General features: G+C 46.2%; 1 protein-coding gene across 3 annotated transcripts in view; it reads right to left on the bottom strand.

The window, feature by feature from the left end:
- SMAD4 (SMAD family member 4) overlaps positions 1 to 22104 on the bottom strand; it is a 67266-nt gene that overhangs the window by 28243 nt on the left and 16919 nt on the right. For all 3 annotated transcript variants that reach the window (XM_040337058.1, XM_040337041.1, XM_040337050.1), the window contains exon 2: positions 2122 to 2437. In XM_040337058.1, coding sequence (XP_040192992.1) covers positions 2122 to 2361 — 240 coding nt within the window. In that variant the 5' untranslated portion in view covers positions 2362 to 2437. The remainder of the gene's footprint in view (positions 1 to 2121; positions 2438 to 22104) is intronic.

Below are 22104 nucleotides of genomic sequence, written 5' to 3'. Positions count from 1 at the left end.
ACTTGACTGGCCTGTACAGATTCCTGACCTCAACGCGATAGAACACCTTTGGGATGAATTAGAGCCGAGAAGGTGAGCCAGGCCTACTTGTCCAACATCAGTGCCTGACCTCACAAACACACTGCTGGTAGAGTGGTAAAACATTCCCATAGACACTCCTAAACCTTGTGGACAGCCTTCCCAGAAGAGTTGAAGATGTTATAGCTGCAAAGGGTGGGCCAACTCAATACTGAACCCTACAGACTAAGACTGGCCACACACTATATGAAAAAAATCGGCTGAACCCATTTCCCAAAAAACAAACAAAAAAAGAACATTCGACCGTGAGAGCAAACGATAGTGCCAACCGATAAATCGTTCAGTGGACATAAATGAATCCATTTTTTTTCCATATACCTAGTGCAAACAGTTCGGACGGGAAACACATTAACCTTTCATTGTCCTTCGTTTTTTCGGCTCAAAAACGTTCATCGATTTTGTGCCCATTAACTGTCCGAAAAACGAACGAACTGTGTAAATTACCGAATTTCGGACAATTTTTCGTATAGTGAATGGCCAGCATAAGACTGGAATGCCATTAATGTTCATGTAAAGGCAGGGGTCCCAATACTTGACAATATAGTGTACATGTGAGAGAACAGTCAACATCTAAACCAGTCTTCCTCAACCTTTCAAATGCAGAGGAACCCTTGAAATAATTTTCTGATCTTGGGGAACCCCTGCTAAAAATGCGTACCACATATACTTGAGTATAAGCTGGCCTGAGGCACATAATTTTACCCAAAAAAACTGGGAAAACGTATTGACTCAGGTATAAGCCTAGGGTTAGAATGCAGCAGCCACTGTAAGCGGAAAAGAGGGTCAAGAATGCCCATTTGCACGCCTCACTGTGCCCATTCTCACTGTGCCCTTTCTCACTGTGCCCATTGCAGCCTCCCTGTGCCCAAATCAGTGTACCTGAAATTTTTACAGGCAGCGGGCGTCCATTGTTTAAAAGTCGCGGTCTCCTCCTGGTCCCGTTTCGTGATAGGCGTTTCCCAGCAGCCTATCACGGACGTCTTCTCATCCTCTGACTCGGTTTCCAAGCAGACACTGTGTTCAGTGTTCGGCCAATCACGGACGTTCTCTTGTCCAAGGATGAGAGGTCATCCGTGATAGGCGAAACACTGAACACAGTGTCTTCTGGGAAACGCCCATCACGGAAGGGACCAGGGGGAAGCCGCAAATTTTAAACAACGGACGCTTGCGGCCCTTCAGGTACACTGACCAATCGTTTTTTTTTTCTTTGTGTTTAATCAGTGGTGTTATTTATCTGAATTGAGTACTCATTTTTTCAGTTTCTTGCAACATCACCCATCCGTTTTGATCGTAAAGATAAACTTATATTGTTCGATCACGGCATTTGCCATTTTGCTTGTGGGCATTGTGAAGTCCACAAGCAATTACTTCCTGGAAGCGGTGAATCGGCTCCCGGCATTAACCACTTTTTCCCAAGCATGTCCACTCTTTACGGCGACCTGCGCCGTAAACATCCTGGTTGTCATCACAATGGGCGGCGTCATTGACAGTACACGCCCCCGTTGTGATGCCATTCACAGCTAGAGAAACATGATCCTGTGCTCCCAGTATACACTGCGGTGCGGAGACGCCTACTCCCGCGGGAGTGAGATTAATGAAAACGACAATTCTAAAAAAGGTATTTACATAAAAAAAATAAAACCGGCCAATTTTATATCCTACATCTCCACTGATGCAGAGGAGACAGTGTTGTGTTTTTGGTGAACCTCCGCTTTAAGTATAATCCGAGGGAAGTATTTTCAGCCCTAAAAAAAGGGCTGAAAAACTTGGGCTTATACTCGAGGATATGCAGTATATCTACAATTCATGATACATTAGTGTGATGGTCAGTAGAAAAGAATGCTCCTTACACTTGTGGTCATTGGGAAGAATTACCTCCTTACACAACGGTGTCAGTGGGAACCTATCAAAGGCAGAAATTTGTCATTGCTCAAGGAACCCCTAGCAAGCTCTTGAGGAACCCTAGGCTTCCATGGAACCCTGGTTAAGAAAGGCTGATCTAAACAGACTCCACAGTACAGCTTTTTAACATAAAGGACTTGCCTGCAGACGGCCATCTAACGTTCTTTGTATAGTGACACATTTGCTAGGGTGTGCTCCATTTGTAGTGATTGCGGTAATCAGGGAATCCAGTTCATCCTTCTTCTCCTTCAGCTTTTTCACTAAACTCTCAATGGCCCGCTTGGCAAAGGTCTCGCTCTCCCCTCCCTGGCGATGACACATCAAGCTGTGGACGATGCTCAGACAAGCATCGTTACTTGTAGGGGTGTTGGTTATGGACATCTTGCCGGAGAATTCCACCTTCTATACTCAGTTCAATGCTCCTCTTATTGCAGTGCTAGGAGGAGAATCCACAAACCTAAATGAAGAAAACAGAGAAACAATGAGAAGTCAGAAAAAACCTTTAACGACGGTCAGTGAACTAGACAAGGATAATAGACCTCAATGTGAAGTTAAAGAGAACCCCTGTCTTTTTTTTTTTTATCTGTGCATGTGAAAGTGACCAGCATACATGTACCGAAACCCACCAATAAAAATGCAATATATGGCAGCTCATCAGTCCTTAGAAATGGTGGCTACATTAGTTTTCTATTTCAGGCTTGCACTTAATTTTCACCTGATGATTCTGCAAAGAACACACTTCCTGTCCTCGGTAACACTCATTTGTTGTACTGTACCTAGGGAGGAGCAGAGCTGTCACCCTAGACTGCCCTCTTTTGATTTAGGCTACAGAAAAAAATCCCATTTTGCTTAACTTCATAACATGGGGGGTTATGTACAGCTGCACGATTCTGGCCAAAATGAGTCACAATTTTTTTGCTTAGAACAGGGTTCGACAAACCCGGGCGCAATTGCGACTAGAATTAGCAACCTCGCGTGGCACAGCTGGGGTATCCTGTCCCTCCGAGCGCAGCCGCCCCCCCCGGCGCGATCGCGTTGGGCCCGCGGCTTTTTCTGCAGTCCTGTGCTTCATCAGTGCAGCCTCACCGGCGCCCCATCAGCGCAGCCCAAAAATTACTTAAAGTGGAGTTTCACCCATAAATATAACATTACATCAGTAGTTTTAAAAAAATGTCATTAGTCCTTTACGAAAAAAAAATTTTTTTTTAGATGCCTTCAAAGTGTTGTTGCTAGGCAGAATAGTTAATCTTCCCACTTCCTGCACCTAGGTGCTTAATGCTTCCTAACCTACACCGCACAGACTCCTGGGAATGTAGTGGGTGTAACTTTCCAGGAGTCTGTGCACTCCCCAGTCTCAAAGAATCATGTGACTTGGACAGTACAGGTGCTGAAACCTGATCTGACACTGCTTGTGCAGCACTGAGCATGTACGAGATCTGAAAGGCTGAAATCCAGGTCATACAGTCTGGCTTCATGATGCCCACACTTAAGGTGGCCCCAATCAATTTCTATCTTATAAAGTGTCTAAATGCTGTAACAACCTAACAAAGGGGACCTTAGTTTACAGGCCAACTTTACTAGAATACATTAAGCTTGTGTATTACAGGGGTATTTAAATTTAAAAAGTGAAATTGTGGCCGGAACTCCGCTTTAATTGCGAACATTTTTAACAAGGACATTTTTTTTTATATTTTCAGTCTTTGTGTTTATTTAGAAGAAAAAAATAAAAACCCAGTGGTGATTAAAAACCACCAAAAGAAAGCTTGGTCTCAAAAAATATTATCAAAATTTTTATTTGGGTACAGCGTTGCATAACTGAGTGACTATGGTTCTTTTTTTTTTTATAATCAAGTTTTATTTTGTTTCAATTATTGTTAAAGTGGAGTTCCACCCATTTTTTTATGTTTGTCTGTGCTGCATGCCCTAATCTCATAGTGTTCAGAATGGACAATTTGTATTTATTTTGTTGCTTGTAAATACCTTTATTTTGTAGTCCTTCATTACTTCCTCCTCCTTATTAGCCTAGGCTATTAAGTCACAAGGCTATTCGCAAGGGTTTCTGGGATAGGCATCATGTATCCCAGTAGTCCTTGCAAATAGCCTATTTGCATAGAGAAGGGGCGGCAACTTCCTCTGACACTCCCGTTGCTATGGAAACCTGACTGAAACTTATTACATCGCTTGTGCAGCACTGAGCATGTGCGAGATCTGCAAGGCTGAAATCCAGGAAGTCATACAGTCTGACTTCATGATGCCCACACTTAAGATGGCCACGGTCTATTTCTAGATTATAAACTAACTAAATGCTTTAACAACCTAACAAAACGGACCTTAGTTTACAGACTAACTTTACTAGACTACATTAAGCTTGTGTATTACAGGGGTATTTATATTTAAAAAGTGAAATTGTGGGTGGAACTCCCCTTTAACAATATTCCATACAATGATTCAAAGTTTAAAAGCGCTGAAAGTTGGCCTGGGCCAGTGTTAATTTTGGCAGCAAATTTCGATTTAGTTTTAGTCTTAGTCATAGGACTAAAATGGCATTTTAGTCCCATTTTAGTCTTCTGTAATTGTTTTAGTCGATTTAATCTCATTTAAGTCATCTAAAATGTAATGAGTAATTAAAATTGTAATGCATAGTTAACATTTCTCTACAATTTCCAAACTCATTATATACTACGGGAGTGAAAAATCGAATATGTTATTATTTATCTTATGGAGGTATAAACATGTACTACCGTGTTAATTTTGTAATATTTAGTCTTATTTTAGTCATCGCAATAGTTTTAGTTGACGAAAATTAACACTGGCCTGGGCAGGAAGGAGGTGAAAGTGCCCGGTAATAAAAAAAAAATAAAAGAAAGGGACTACGGGCCAAATCCACAAAAGGGATACGACGGCGTAATTGCTGTAACGCCGTCGTATCCCTGTTCCTAACTATGGAACTGATCCACAGAATCTTTCCCATAGTTAGGCAGAAGATCCGGCATGTGTAAGAGACTTACACTGACGGATCTTAGGATGAAGTACCGCATCCGCCGCTGGGGGCATTTCGTGTCGAAATGCCGCCTCGGGTATGCAAATTAGCACTTACGGAGATCCACGAAGCTTTTCAGCTTTTTTTTTTCTCCGTAAGTTTTAGTTTGCATACGCAAAATTAGGGCTGCTTTTACATGGTGTAAAGTTAGTACACCATGTAAAAGTAGACCTTTCTGTCCAGCGACGCGTTTTTTTTTTTTTTTCCCGCCGTATCTTTTTTTTTCCCCGACGCAACTTTATTGACCCGTCGCAATCCACAAAGCTCGGCGTAACGTAATTTCGCGCAATGTACGTCGCGAAAATTACGTCACGAGCATGCGCAGTACGGCCGGCGCGGGAGCGCGCCTCATTTAAATGGGAATCGCCCCCATTTGAATAGGAACGCCTTGCGACGGCGGAATTTAAGTTACACAGCCCAAAATTTCTAGGTAAGTGCTTTGTGGATCGGGCACTCAGGTAGAAATTTTAAGGCAGTGTAACTTAAATGGAAAAAATTAAGTTAGGCACGATCTTTGTGGATTTGGGCCTACATTTTCAAGTCAAATTTCCAAAAGTATTATGGTTACAGGAAAGGAATACCAGCGTAGACCCCTATCATCCTAAATCACAGTGTGGAGATTCCCTGTACAAGCAACACAGCTGATAACCAGACAAGTGTCAGAGGTTGATGAAGGTCACATGACTCCGGCAGGCCTATTCTCTCCATGTCACTAAAAACAAGCAGAACACGCATGGAAAATTCTCCTTTGTCCTGAACAAAAATATCAGCACGGAAAATGAACTCTATAATTAGGTTTGTCAAAAAACACAGCAAAGCATAGTAAGAACTTAAAACACCAGCTAGAAAAAAAGTCCTAAATTGGATCTAGAGCTTACAATAATGTTCTCCTAACCATGTAAAATATTAACCACAACATATATCTATACAGTACAGACCAAAAGTTTGGACACACCTTCTCATTCAAAGAGTTTTCTTTGTTTTCATGACTATGAAAATTGTAGATTCACACTGAAGGCATCAAAACTATGAATGAACACATGTGGAATTATACATAACAAAAAAGTGTGAAACAACTGAAAATATATTTCATATTCTAGGTTCTTCCACCTTTTGCAGCAGACACATCTCTAGAACTGGTAAGAGGAGACTGTGTGAATCAGGCCTTCATGGTAGAATATCTGCTAGGAAACCACTGCTAAAGAAAGGCAACAAGCAGAAGAGACTTGTTTGGGATAAAGAACACAAGGGATGGACATTAGACCAGTGGAAATCTGTGCTTTGGTCTGATGAGTCCAAACTTGAGATCTTTGGTTCCAACCCCCGTGTCTTTGTGCGACGCAGAAAAGGTGAACGGATGGACTCTACATGCCTGGTTCCCACCGTGAAGCATGGAGGAGGAGGTGTGATGGTGTGGGGGTGCTTTGCTGGTGACACTGTTGGGGATTTAATCAAAATTGAAGGCATACTGAACCAGCATGGCTACCACAGCATCTTGCAGCGGCATGCTGTTCCATCCGGTTTGCGTTTAGTTGGACCATCATTTATTTTTCAACAGGACAATGACCCCAAACACACCTCCAGGCTGTGTAAGGGCTATTTGACCAAGAAGGAGAGTGATGGGGTGCTGCGCCAGGTGACTACCTCTTGAAGCTCATCAAGAGAATGCCAAGAGTGTGCCAAGCAGTAATCAAAGCAAAAGGTGGCTACTTTGAAGAACCTCGAATATGAAATATATTTTATTTATTTGTATATTTAGTTTTGATGCCTTCAGTGTGAATCTACAATTTTCATAGTCATGAAAATAAAGAAAACTCTTTGAATGAGAAGGTGTGTCCAAACTTTTGGTCTGTACTGTATATATATATATATATATATATATATATATATATACATATACATACACACACACATATACATATACACACACACACACACACACACACACACATACATACACACACATACACATTTCAGCTTTGAAGTAGTTTACACGTGGGTCAAGGCTGAAGCCAAAGAGTAGATCGTCTTTGATCACCTCTGTTGCCTTGGAGGACCAAAGCGATGTCATGTCACTTCCGATGCAGGCTGGAGGTACACTTTTTTATTTTTTGAAAGCAAAAGATCAAAAAAAAAAAAATCTTGACGGTGGCACAAGCACATACCTGTACATCCTCTTTAAGAACCCAGCCGTGGGGTCGCGAGCACAGCGCCGGCGGTGCACTCGCAAGGCGGTCCGTAGCTCCGTGACCGCGCCACCCGATCGCCGCCGGTGTCCCGCGATCAGTCACAGGAGCTGAAGAACGGCGAGAGGTGAGTGTAAACACACCTCCCCTGTTCTTCATTGTGGCAATGTCAGTGATCGTCTGTTCCCTGATATAGGGAAAGACGATCACTGACGTCAAACGTCCCGCCCCCCTACAGTTAGAAACACATATGAGGTCACACTTAACCCCTACAGTGCCGTCTAGTGGTTAACTCCTTCACTGCATTGTCATAGTAATCAGTGCATTTTTATAGCACTTTTCGCTGTGAAAATGACAATGGTCCCAAAAATGTGTCCGATGTGTCCGCCATAATGTCGCAGTCATGAAAAAAAATAAAAAAAAAAATCGCTGATCGCCGCCATTAGTAGTAAAACATTTTTTTATAAAAATGCAATAAAACTATCCCCTAGTTTGTAAACGCTATAAATTTTGCGCAAACCAATCGATAAAACGCTTATTGCTTATGTAAAAGAATACGTATCGGCCTAAACTGAGGAAAACATTTTTTTGGGGGGGATATTATAGCAAAAAGTAAAAAATTACATATTTTGCAAAATTTGCGTTCTATTTTTGTTTATAGCGCAAAAAAATAAAAACCGAGGTGATCAAATACCACCAAAAGAAAGTTCTATTTGCAGGAAAAGGACGCAATTTTGTTTGGGAGCCACGTCGCACGACCGTGCAATTGTCAGTTAAAGCGACGCAGTGCCGTATCGCAAAAAGGGGCCTGGTCCTTTAGCTGCATAATGTTCCGGGTCCTAAGTGGTTAAAAAAAATAAAAAAAACTTAACACAGGGGCATTAACGATGCATTTCCAATGCATTTGAGCTGGGAGGTGCGTTTTTTTAACTGACCAAAAAGTGCAGCAAGCAAGATTTTTAACACTACAATGGAAGCCCAACAGACCAGTGTGCATACATAGAATTTAACCACTTAAGGACCGCCTCCTGCACATATACGTCGGCAGAATGGCACGGCTGGGCACAAGCACGTATATATACGTCCTGTACTTGTACCCAGCCGTGGGTCGCGGGTGCGCTCCCGCGACCCGGTCCGAAGCTCCGGGACCGCGGGTCCCGCGGACCCGATCGCCGCTCGAGTGCGGCGATCGGTCCCCGGAGCTGAAGAACGGGGAGAGCCGTGTGAAAACACGGCTTCCCCATGCTTCACTGTGGCGGCGTATCGATCGCGTCATCCCATTTATAGGGGAGACACGATCGATGACGTCACACCTACAGCCACACCCCCCTACAGTTGTAAACACTCACACAGTGAACCCTAACTCCTACAGCGCCCCCTGTGGTTAACTCCCAAACTGCAACTGTCATTTTCACAATAAAGAATGCAATTTAAATGGTCCCAAAAATGTGTCAAAATTGTCCGAAGTGTCCGCCATAATGTCGCAGTCACGAAAAAAAATCGCTGATCGCCGCCATTAGTAGTAAAAAAAAAATAAAAAAATTTAAAATGCAATAAAACTATCCCCTATTTTGTAAACGCTATAAATTTTGCGCAAACCAACCGATAAACGATTATTGCGATTTTTTTTACCAAAACTAGGTAGAAGAATACGTATCGGTCTAAACTGAGGGAAAAAAAAATTATATATGTTTTTGGGGGATATTTATTATAGCAAAAAGTAAAAAATATTGATTTTTTTTCAAAATTGTCGCTTTATTTTTGTTTATAGCGCAAAAACTAAAAACCGCAGATGTGATCAAATACCAACAAAAGAAAGCTCTATTTGTGGGGAAAAAAGGACGCCAATTTTGTTTGGGAGCCACGTCGCACGACCGCGCAATTGTCTGTTAAAGCGACGCAGTCCCGAACTGTAAAAACACCTTGGGTCTTTAGCCAGCATATTGGTCCGGGGCTTAAGTGGTTAAAGGATACTTTGTTCTTGAGCTTTTCTTGCACTAAAAAAGGTGCCAATTATGGCCGACAATAAACTCTTGTTCATTTAAAATGTATGATATTAATTAAAAAGTCGAATACGAAGGAAAAAATGTATTTGATCCCCTGCTGATTTTGTACATTTGCCCACTGACAAAGAAATGATCAGTCTATAATTTTAATGGTCGGTTTATTTTTTACATATATTTGTGTTATGCTTATACTATTACACATATATATTTTTACGGATTATGTATAACATTTCACTATATAGGGTGTTACTGTTTTATATGATGGTTGTTTTAGTTATATTTCTAATTTTACTTTCATATCTTGATGTATTTTTTGTGGATCAGAGAATTTGTATTTTTGAAGGTGTGTTCACACACATGTTTTAGTATGCACAGGTGAACTGTGACTCCCATTTGGCATGGGGGTGTCTCCTAATCACGGATCCCTCCCGGCCAGTTGGTGATGGGAGTCACATGTTCACCCTTATTTCCTATATGTAGGTAAAGCATTCCATTTCGCACATTAGCCATGATTAAGCACTAGTCCAGTGCGAAACGCATCGGCTGTTCCCCTGTTCCTTTGCTGTAACCTGTGAAGTGATGTACTTGCTGTTCGTTTGAATAAAAGACAACCTTTTTGGTCATCGGAGTGCGGCTATCCATTTCCTTTCTTTGTATCCTATGCATGGTCAGTGCATTGCCAGCACCCACGGTATCCTGAGTCAGTCTAATTCTATATAGTGACCCACCTGGAGCGGTGATCCTCTCTCTTCTCGGTTTATTTTAACAGTGAGTGACAGAATAACAAAAATATCCCCCAAAAAAAACACATTTCAAAAAAGTTATAAATTGATTTGCATTTTAATGAGTGAAATAATTATTTGACCCCTTCGCAAAACATGACTTGGTACTTGGTGGAGAAACCCTTGTTGGCGATCACAGAGGTCGGACGTTTCTTGTAGTTGGTCACCAGGTTTTCACTCATCTCAGGGGGGATTTTGTCCTCTTTGCAGATCTTCTCCAAGTCAATAACCACTTCCCGACCTCCTCATGTACATTTACGTCAGCAGAATGGCACGGACAGGCACATCCACGTACCTGTACGTCCTCTGCTAGACGTGGGTGGGGGGTCCGATCGGGACCCCCCCCCCCCCCGATACATGCGGAGGTCGGGTCCGCTCGGGGAGCGATCCGGGATGACAGCGCGGCTATTTGTTTTTAGCCGCTCCGTCGCGATCGCTCCCCGGAGCTGAAGAACGGGGAGAGCCGTGTGTAAACACGGCTTCCCCGTGCTTCACTGTGACGGCGCATCGATCGAGTGATCCCTTATATAGGGAAGACTCGATCGATGGTGTCAGTCCTACAGCCACACCCCCTACACTAGTAAACACACACACTAGGTGATCCCTAAATGTTACAGCGCCCCCTGTGTTTAACTCCCAAACTGCAACTGTCATTTTCACAATAAAGAATGCAATTTAAATGCATTTTTTGCTGTGAAAATGACAATGGTCCCAAAAATGTGTCAAAATTGTCCGAAGTGTCCGCCATAATGTCGCAGTCACGAAAAAAAAAATCGCTGATCGCCGCCATTACTTGTAAAAAAAATAAAAAAAATAAAAATGCAAAAAAACTATCCCCTATTTTGTAAACGCTATAAATTTTGCGCAAACCAACCGATAAACGATTATTGCGATTTTTTTTACCAAAAATAGGTAGAATACGTATCGGCCTAAACTGAGGAAAAACATTTTTTTATATATGTTTTTGGGGGATATTTATTACAGCAAAAAATAAAAAAAATATTGCATTTTTTTTAAAATTGTCGCTCTATTTTTGTTTATAGCGCAAAAAATAAAAACCGCAGAGGTGATCAAATACCACCAAAAGAAAGCTTTATTTGTGGGGAAAAAAGGACGCCAATTTTGTTTGGGAGCCACGTCGCACAACCGCACAATTGTCTGTTAAAGCGACGCAGTCCCGAACTGTAAAAACCCCTTGGGTCTTTAGCCAGCATATTGGTCCGGGGCTTAAGTGGTTAAGGATTTGAGGCTGACATTTGGTAACTTAATCCTTCAGCTCCCTCCACATATTTCCTATGGGATTAAGGTGTGGAGACTGGTCAAGCCACTCCAGGATCTTAAAGCGGAGTTCTGCCCGCCCCTTTAAAAATTAAGTCAGCAGCTAGACATACTGTAGCTGCCGACTGTTAATTAGTGTACCTTCAGGTGATGGACACTGGCACTCTCCGACAGGAAGTTCCCTCCCTATATAACCCCCACCCATAGTGGGAGTACCTCAGTTTTGTAGCAAGCAATATGCATCCCAAAATTCCCCATAAGAGGGGTGGGAGCTCTGTGTCCCGTGATGTACTACAAGAAAAGGATTTTACAGGTAAGCTGTTAATAAAAATCCCTTTTTCTTTATCGTACATCACGGGACACAGAGCAGCATAGCCATTACATATGGGATGTCCCCAAGCAATGCTCCATGAGGGGAGGGAGACAACCAGAAAAAACCAAACAGGAGGTGCCACCGGACAAGAGGAGATTAAACTGCAGCCCGTAGTACCGCCTGCCCAAAAGCTGAATCGGCGTTCCTCCTAACGTCCATTTGATAAAATTTTGCAAATGTGTGGACAGATGACCAGGTTGCTGCCCTGCAGACCTGAGCCATAGAGACCTGGTGATACGCTGCCCAAGAGGCACTCATAGCTCTAGTGGAATGAGCCTTAACCGATAAGGGTGGACTCTTCCCCTTCAGGCCATAGGCCTGTATAATCGTCTGCCTAATCCACTTAGAAATAGTGGCCTTAGACGCTGCCTGGGCCTTCTTGGGCCCCTCCGGCAGAATGAATAAGACGTCCGTCTTACGAATCTGGGCTGTAGCTTCCAAGTAAATCTTTACAGCTCTAACTACATCCAAGGAATGTAGTAACCTCTCTTCCTTAGAAGAAGGTTTTGGAAAAAATTATGGAAGAATCACATCTTGATTAAGGTGAAAATTCGATACCACCTTAGGCAGGAAGGACGGAAGCGGCCGCAAAACGACCCTGTCCTTATGCAGTAATAAATAAGGTGCCTTACATGACAAGGCTGCCAACTCCGACACTCTTCTGGCGGATGCCATGGCCACCAGAAACACTAGTTTCCTAGTCAAAAGGACCAAAGGTATCGCGGACAAGGGCTCAAAGGGCTGCCTTTGCAAGGCCGATAGAACCAAATTTAGATCCCAAGGATACAGGGGAGCTTTAATCGGGGGATTCACCCGAATAACACCTTGTAAAAAGGATTTCATTAAGGAATGGGCAGCCAAAGGTCTCTGGAAGAAGACCGACAAGGCAGACACCTGCCCCTTGATTGTGCCGACCGCCAAACCTTTTTCCACTCCCAACTGTAAAAACTCCAGGATTCTCCCAATGGTATATTTGCGGGGATCCCATTTCCTGGTTTCACACCAGGTAATATAGGCCTTCCACACCCTATAGTATATTAACCTGGAAACCGGTGTTCTTGCGCTTATAAAGGTGGAAACGACCTGCCCTGAAAGGCCTCTGTTCCTGAGAATCAGGGACTCAGCCGCCAGGCCGTTAAATTTAGGGCCTGTAAGGCAGGGTGGTAGAATGGCCCTTGTGAGAGGAGGTCCGGACGTAGAGGGAGGACCCAAGGCTCCTCTACGGTCATCCTTTTTATCAAGGAGTACCAAGGTCTTCGGGGCCACGCTGGGGCCACTAGAATCGCTGGCTTGCGTTCCCTTTGAATTCTGTGAAGAAGACGGGGTAGCATCCGTATTGGAGGGAAGGCATAGATTAGCGCAAACTGATGCCAAGGGCATACCAAGGCATCCGTCCCGCAGGCCAATGGATCCCTCGTTCGAGAGACAAACTTTGCTACTTTGGCATTGAATCTGGACGCCATAACGTCCACCTCCGGAGTACCCCACTTCCGGCAGATGTCCTGGAACACTTCGGGATGGAGGGACCACTCCCCTGGGGACATTTGTTGGCGGCTGAGGAAGTCCGCTTGCCAATTGTCCACCCCGGGGATAAAGATAGCTGAGATGCAGGGGACATGGGCTTCTGCCCATGAAAAGATCCGATCTACCTCCCTCTGGGCTGCCTGACTCCTGGTGCCACCCTGGTGGTTTATATAAGCTACGGCAGTGGCATTGTCGGATTGTACCCTTACTGGGGAGCCCTGCAGAGTCTCCGTCCAGCCCAAAAGAGCCAACCGAGCTGCTCGGATCTCTAAGACATTTATGGGTAGGGCTGATTCTGCCCTTGACCATTTCCCCTGTAGGGTTAAATCGTCTAGGACTGCACCCCAGCCCGATAGGCTGGCATCCGTGGTTACGATCCTCCATGAGGGGGGACTGAACGATCTTCCTTTCAGAAGATTTTTTGTGACTAGCCACCAACACAGACTCTGCCTTACCGCATTGGGAAGGGAAATGGGAAGATCCAAGGCCTGGAGTCTTTTGTCCCAGGCCGTGAGAATTGCTCTCTGTAGCCTCCGAGAATGGATCTGGGCATAGGGCACTGCCTCGAAGGTGGCCACTAGCTTTCCCAACAGGCGCATGCAGAGGCGTATAGATGGCCTTGTGCTGCTTAGGACTATGTGGATTAACTCCCTTATCGAGTCCACTCTGGACTGGGGCAGGAAGATCCGTTGTCGTCTTGTATCTAAAATCAGACCTAGATACTCCAACCTTCTTGTGGGCTGTAAGGCCGATTTGTCCCGGTTTAGAACCCAACCCAGGGACTCTAGGCAGTTTACTGCTAGCAACACTGCCCGATTTAAGCCGGCCGCTGAGTGGTCGACTACCAGAAGTAAGTAGGCCATGATCAGAATGCCCTGTTCCCTTAGGATGGCTAATACGGGGGCCAGGATTTTCGTAAAAACCCGAGGGGCCGTGGCTAGTCCGAACGGAAGAGCCACGAACTGATAATGCCGATAGTTTAGGGCAAAACGCAGATACCTGTAATGGCCTGGGAAAATCGGAACGTGCAGGTATGCGTCCTTTATATCGATGGAGGCCAAGAACTCCTTTCCTTGGAGGGCGGCCACCACCGAACGAATGGACTCCATTCGAAAGGACCGGACTCTTAAAAAGCGGTTTAATGACTTTGGGTCCAGTATAGGCCTGACGTCGCCGTTTGGCTTCGGGACAATGAAGAGGTTTGAGTAAAACCCTTGTCCTTGCTCCCCTGCTGGTACTTCCATAATCACTCCTTGAGATAGGAGTCGCTCTAGGGCGGACAGAAGTGATGCCTGCTTTTGAGGGTCGCCTGGAAGTCTTGACGTTTGAAAGTGAGGAGGGGGGAACTCCCGAAACTCCAGCTTGTACCCCTGAGTCACTGAGGACAGAACCCATTGGTCGGTAACTTTGGCCCCCCACAACTCCGAGAACAACCGGAGTCTTCCCCCCACTCGAGAGAGTGGGGGCGCCCCTTCACAAGGCTGCCTTAGGGGCAGCCTTAACCGGCTTACGGTTCCACGGTCTCTTGTTCCCTGCAGCTTGCCCCTGTGGCCTGTTTGCAGCTGTGCGTCCAGGAGGCCGTCGATACTGCCTAGAGAATGAGGGCCCTGGAACTGGAGAGGTTGGACGCTTAAAAGAGGGACCCCGGAACCTTTTCTTAACTGGCAAGAGGGTGCTCTTACCACTAGAGATCTTTTGAATATATTTGTCAAGATCTTCTCCAAACAATCTCTCTCCTTGAAAGGAGAATCCTGTAAGGAGCTTTTTGCAGGGGGTTTCTGCAGACCAGTTCTTTAACCAAAGTAATCTTCTCATGTGAACCAAATACAGGGATAGGCGGGACGCCTGTTGGATTGAATCCTTGATAGCGTCTACCGCGAAACATAAAGCTCTAGGTAGGTCGGCCAAGTCCTGAGCCTGTTGAGCCGGGAGGTCCTTTAGGGCCTGCTTGGCCTGGTCCTTTAAAGCCTGGCAGACGCCAATGGCAGCTACAGCTGGCTGGACCACTGCCCCCGCTGTGGCAAAGGATGCCTTCAGTAAGGTCTCAAGCCTTTTATCCACAGGATCTTTGAACATGTGAATATTGTCCACTGGACACGTTAAAGCTTTATTGACACATGATATGGCTGCGTCAACAGTGGGGACAGCCCATTTTTTCGAAAACTCCTCCTCTAAAGGGTACATAACTGCGAACCTTTTAGGAGGCAAAAAAATCCTGTCTGGCTTAACCCAGTCCTGAAATATCAGGTCCTTTAACAAAGGATGGACCGGGAACACCAGGTTGGCTTGGGGCGCTTTTAGGGAGCCCAATGAGGACACAGCGGAAGCCAGAGGCTGAGGCAAAGGCATTTTAAAAGCTGACCGCACCATATCCGTTAAGGACTGAACCCACAATTTTTCTGCGTGAGAAGCTGAAAAAGGTTCTTCTATAGTAGAATCCTCAGAACCTAAATGGTCCAGGTGATCCTCAGCCTGGTCTCCTGTATCTTCCAATTCCTCAGTGGAAAGGACATCTTCCTCAGGAGATTCAAACCTGGGAGACGGGGACCTAGCCCGCTTCTTCCCGGATAAAGAGGCCGTAATAAAAGCGGCCATCCTTTTTTCAAATCCACCCAAGGTGGAGGCTAACATCTCTTCCGTGACATAGGAAGGAGTTGGTTGAATAGGGCCCGCCATAGCACCTAGCAACCCCGATGGCTCACCCAGGGCAGCAACCTCCGGATCCTCCGGGGAGGTAGGGGCAGGTGGATTCTGGGAAATATCCTCCGAGCCCGATGGGGAACCCTTCGGCTTTTTAACACCTTTAGCATTTTTAGCGTTCCCTGCACCCTTAGGAGCCATAATAAACAAATCTGAGATACTCCGCTAATATACAACTAACTGTAATAGCTGGAGAAAAACACACATTTAAATAAATGAGGAAAAAAATTAGGCTAGGGTAATGTTAGACAGAAACTAAACTTCCCAAAACCTAACAAGAGATAACAATATTGAGCCCCAAGGGCTTAATCACATCCTAATATTGTTTCCCTTAATGCTGGGCTAGGAGAGTACCTAATAATAAAAGTACTCTGACTGCTACTTAGTACACCGGCTTTCCAGAGAAAATATGAGCTTAAACAGCTCTTTAGCAAGGTGTGTACAAAAAAAACGGCCACTAGAGCCTCGTTTCCACTGAGCGGATCGGTTCGGTACGGTTCGGTACGGTACGCTTTTTTGGGTGTTTCCATTATGAAAGCGTGCCATAAAAGCGAACCGTACCGGACCATTCTGGGTCCTGCTTCAGATGTGGGGCCATAGAGAATGGAACGGTTCCATTAGGGCGGACCTACAAATACATCTCACTGATTGGTGGACGTGCTAGGCTTTTTTTCTAAACCTTGCATGGTCCCGGATGGTCCGATTTGCAGTGAAAATGCTCTGCAGAATAGACCGGTCCCATTCTAACCGCTCCATTCTTTCTGACCCGAACCGATCCGTGCAGTGGAAACAAGGCATAGGTGTCACTGTGTCAGCATTACATAGGCAAACCTATCCTGCTCAGCTCAGCATCGCTGCTCCGTGTCCCTTCACAGCCTTCAGCAAACTGACAGGCTAAATAGAGTTTTCCCTCTGATGTACAGAGGGGAGGGAACTCCCCGGGCGTCCCCCGCCCCCTCCACGCAGCGTCGGCGCCTATAACAGTGCGCGCGCGCGCTCCCGACGCCGCTCAGCAGGAAGCCATGTGGGGAGAGGAGCCCAGGAGCTGCTGAAAGACACACACAGACATCAGGAAGTAAGTATTTTAAACCTGACATGCTCCCCTTTTACATCTCATGGAGCAAAAACACCTTGTAGCAGCAGCAGCAGTCTATTAGCCCAGCCAGAGGAACAGTATACCTGGGTGTTTGAGCCATCCAGTCATGCAGACTTTGTGGTTTCTCTTTAGCCCATGCACAGAGGCATAAAAAGGCTTTCCCCCAGAGTCCCCTGTGGGGAGCCCACTGACAAACCAAGTTCCGTAGGCCCCCCGCTTACCTTTCCACGCCGCAGGGTATTGCTCATGCAAGAGGCCCAATCTTCCCCCTTCACCGTGGGTATGGTCATAGACCTTCAGGGACCGGGGTCCAAGTCAGGAACACCACACACCTGGACCTATACATCACTACTGGCAGCAGGTATCCATAGGTTAAAAAACCCAGTCCTGGAACCCAGAGTCCAGCCCTCCAAGGAGAGGCATTATAGGCAAAACCCCATCCACGAATTGGGGCCCGGGTACCGTCCACTTTGGCTATGAAGCACCTTGGACGGATCCGGTCGGCTGGCCCTGGTCCCAAGGACAAACTGCAGGCACAACCTTCAACGTGCACCAACACCTAAGACACTGGCGAAAAAACTGAGGTACTCCCACTATGGGTGGGGGTTATATAGGAAGGGAACTTCCTGTCGGAGAGTGCCAGTGTCCATCACCTGAAGGTACACTATATAACCCATATGTAATGGCTATGCTGCTCTGTGTCCCGTGATGTACGATAAAGAAAAAATGTTTTCATAATAAGCATCCTTTACCTGCAGACATTCCTCTTTTCACTTCCTCATTGTTCGTTTTTGCTCAGAAGTTGCTCTATTTCTTCTCTGTTCACTTCCTGCTGGTCTGATTGTAACTCACCACCGTGATGGGAGGCTTTACTGCGGTGGTCAGTAACGTGCTCACCCCCTCCTGGGAACTACATCTGTGCGGCAGGACGCTCTCTACGTGTTAGAGACTTCAAGGAGGTGTGAATTACTGGGCGTGCCGCAATGCATACTGTGAAATGTAGTTCTTACATGAACAAGCGCCGCAAACCAGGAAGTGAATGAGAGAACAGAAACTAGAACGCCGGAGGTGATATAGATGAAGGAATTTAATAGGTATTTCCTCATTTTTTAACAGAATCATTACACTATTCTGTCTGTCTACTTTGCAGACATTCATTTTAGGCAAAAAAATTTAGTGACCCTTTAAGCATCCCTAATAATAATAGGGCACGACAGGTCCTCCTTATGGAGAGATCTGGGATCTATAAGTCCTCTCCGCTATGCTGGGAAGCCTAAGATTGGGGGGGGGGGGGTTTCAGGCTTCCCAGGAAAAAAACAGCAGTGTTTACATCTGCTGGCGCCGCTGCTGGCCTCCGAGGGTCATTGAGATGGCCGAGGACCATATGGTCCCCAGCCAGCTCTATGGTAAACCACTGCCCCTGGCAGGATTCATTCTCCAGCTCCCCAATCACACGGGTGAGCTGGGAGAAGCACCAGAGGCCCTCCTGCCGCCTGTAAAAACAATCAAACCACTATGATTGCTTTTACATTGCAGGGAATCGCCTGCTGAAAAAAAAAAATGATATCTGGATGATGCCTGCAACTATAGGTATCATTCAAATAACACCACTTAAAGTGCCGGGACGTCGTATGACGTCCACCTAAGGATAAAAATAAATAAATTGGATCAGAGCAGCAAAAATAGAAAAATAAATAAATAAAAAAATCGGTATATTTGCAACACATGTATTTAGAACAAGTCAAGCTTGAAAAATATCCGATTACACTAAACTTGGGGGAGGAAGAGGTCCCCTTTAAATGTTACCAGATCAAAACGTGACAGAAGGTGCATTAGCAGCCCTAAATGAACAACAATAGAGATTCACAGCAACTATGAAGTACATGCATCACTAAACCTGATACCTTAATGGATTGAGAGATGCAAGAATTCCTCAGGGAATGGGAAATTGCCGGAAAAGATATGCCACATCCCATAGATGTCTATGAGTCATGGTTGTCAAAATATCCTAGATATATTAGATGACACATAGGCATGCAGGGGGGACTAAAATCAATTATGAGACAAAAGTAATACCATTATGTTTTCTCTTTTTTAAAAAGGAGAGAAAAAACAATCCTGTTGACCAATATTGTAAAAGCATTGTTGGCGAATCAGTAAATATAACCCAATAGAAAGGGTAACAATAGTTTAATTTCAGGAAGTACACAGAGATATTCAAACACTGCCTGAAATAACCGACATGTCTGTGTTGGTTTGCTGTTCTATAATTATTACATTACATCCAGTGCAGCATTTCCCAACCTTTTACCCCAGAGGAACCCTAACAGCGGAAGAAAAAACGCAAATGATTTAATTTTTAAAAAGTGCAGCCAGCCCTTCCCAGTGTCATAAGTGCGCATAGTAATATCTACATACCCCAGACCAACGTCCCAATCTCCACCATACCAGCGTCCTGATCACCGCCACACCCCATACCAGCCGCCCGATCTCCGCCACACCCCATACCAGCCGCCCGATCCCCGTCATGCCCCATTCCAGCCACCTGATCCCCCGCTATGCCCCATTCCAGCCACCTGATCCCCCGCCATGCCCCATACCAGTCACCTGATCCCCCGCCATGCCCCATACCAGTCACCTGATCACCCGCCATGCCCCATTCCAGTCACCTGAACCCCCGCCATGCCCCATACCAGCATCCCGATCACCGCCATACCAGCGTCCTGATTCCCGCCATATACCATACCAGCATCCCGATCACCATACCCCATACCAGCGTCCTGATTCCCGCCATATAGCATACCAGCATCATGATCATCGCCATACCCCATACCAGCCCCCTAAGCCTCGGCATACCCCATACCGGCCACCTGATCACTGCCAAAGCCACCGCCATACCCCATACCAGCCGCCCGATCTCCGCCACACCCCATACCAGCCGCCCGATCCCCGCCATGCCCCATTCCAGCCACCTGATCCCCCGCTATACCCCATTCCAGCCACCTGATCCCCCGCCATGCCCCATACCAGTCACCTGATCCCCCGCCATGCCCCATACCAGTCACCTGATCACCCGCCATGCCCCATTCCAGTCACCTGAACCCCCGCCATGCCCCATACCAGCATCCCGATCACCGCCATACCAGCATCCTGATTCCCGCCATATACCATACCAGCATCCCGATCACCATACCCCATACCAGCGTCCTGATTCCCGCCATATAGCATACCAGCATCATGATCATCGCCATACCCCATACCAGCCCCCTAAGCCTCGGCATACCCCATACCGGCCACCTGATCACTGCCAAAGCCACCGCCATACCCCATACCAGCCACCTGATCACCGCCATACCCTATAACAGCGTCTTGATCACCACCATACCCCATTCCAGCCACCTGATCACCGCCATACCCCATACCAGCATCCTGATCACCGCCATACCCCATTCCAGCCACCTGATCACCGCCATACCCCATACCAGCATCCTGATCGCCGCCATACCAGCCTCCTGATCACCACCATACCAGCATCCCGATCCCCGCCAAACCCCATACCAGCCGCCTGATCCCCACCATACCCCATACCAGCATCCCGATCCCCGCCATACCAGCATCCCGATCCCCGCCATACCCCATACCAGCATCCCCGATCCCCGTTATACCAGCATCCCAATCCCCGCCATACCCCATAGCCGCTTGATCACCGCCATACCCAATACCAGCGTCCCAATCACCGCCATACCAGCGTCCCGATCACCGCCATATACCACACCAGCAGCATGATCATTTGGATGCCTGTCACACAGGAATTTTTCAGGCGCTTTTGGGCCAACAATAGTGCCTGTAAAGTGGATGAAAAATGTCTCCCCTGCAGTCCCAGTGTGAGAGCCCGAGTGCTTTCAGTGTGGCGATGCGCTGAAAGAACGCAAAAAAAGTCCTGCAAACAGCATCTTTGGGGTGGTGAAGGAGCACACCGCTCCTCATCCGCTCCTGCCCATTGAAATTAGTGGGCCTCGCTGCCAAAGCGCCCGCAAAGTGATTCGGCAGCGGCGCTACACTAGCGCATTTAACCCTTTATTCGATAGCGGAATTTAAAAGCGCACCGCGAGCAGCCGAATAGCGCCACTAAAATGACCGTAAATTGCCGTTTTACCATGAACCCATTGTGAAAGCAGCCTTAATGTTTCTCTACACATTTACATTCAAGGCTTGCTACGAATAACTCAGATTTCTCAACTGAACTGTCAAACCATCAAGTTGTCATAACTGATCACGATCAGCACCATGGCAACTGTAGATGAAACCGAGGCCAAGAAACCAGCTTCCTTGGCTGAACTCCAGGCACGATCATTTTAATATATATACGGTATATATATTCCTTTGACAGCCACAAAGGCTATAGTTTCACTTTATGTGCACCAAATGCCTTTGCAAATCCAGATATTACCTTGAAAAGGAAAGGGGGCCATTAGTAATATGCTGCACGTAGCCTGTGCAGAGCTGTGGGAGGGGCCTCACAAAACGTCACTTTCTCCCATAGCTCTTAAAGGGCCATTGACAACATTTTATTTATTTTTTTATTGTATTTTAGTGTAACTATGAGATCCGAGGTCTTTTTGACCCCGTATCTCATTTAAGAGGACCTGTCATTAGGGCTGGGAAAAAAAATCCATTTGAATTGAGATGCAAGGGCAAATCGTTTTTTTTACATAGGTCGGCGCTCCGCGGACTAGGCCGCAAATTTGCGGCCTCGCCTAAAAATCGTGGCCGCAGCTCGACTTGATCCTGGAAAAAGGCTGCGAGGCCGGACCCCGCTAGCGGCCTTTTCCCAGGATCACGGCAGACAAGGCCGAAGTCGGGGCCTCACCTAAAAAAAAAATCCTGCCCGCAGCCATCCTGGGAAAAGGCCGCGAGGCCGGACGCCGTTTGTGGTCTTTTCCCAGGATCACAACGAGCTTCGGGCAGGATTTTTTAGGTGAGGTCCGCTGCCTTTTCCCAGGATCGCGGTGGACTAGGCCGAAGCCTCTCCTAAAAATGTAGGACCGGCGCGGATTTGCAGATTTTTTTGTTGTTGCCCAAAATAGCTCAGCCCTACCTGTCATGCTTTTTCCTATTACAAGGGATGTTTACATTCCT

The sequence above is a fragment of the Rana temporaria genome, chromosome 1 (genome assembly GCF_905171775.1).
Source record: "Rana temporaria chromosome 1, aRanTem1.1, whole genome shotgun sequence".
NCBI classification, from domain to species: domain Eukaryota; kingdom Metazoa; phylum Chordata; class Amphibia; order Anura; family Ranidae; genus Rana; species Rana temporaria.
Note: the sequence above shows the minus strand (reverse complement) of the source record. Positions and strands in the feature narration are given on the sequence as shown.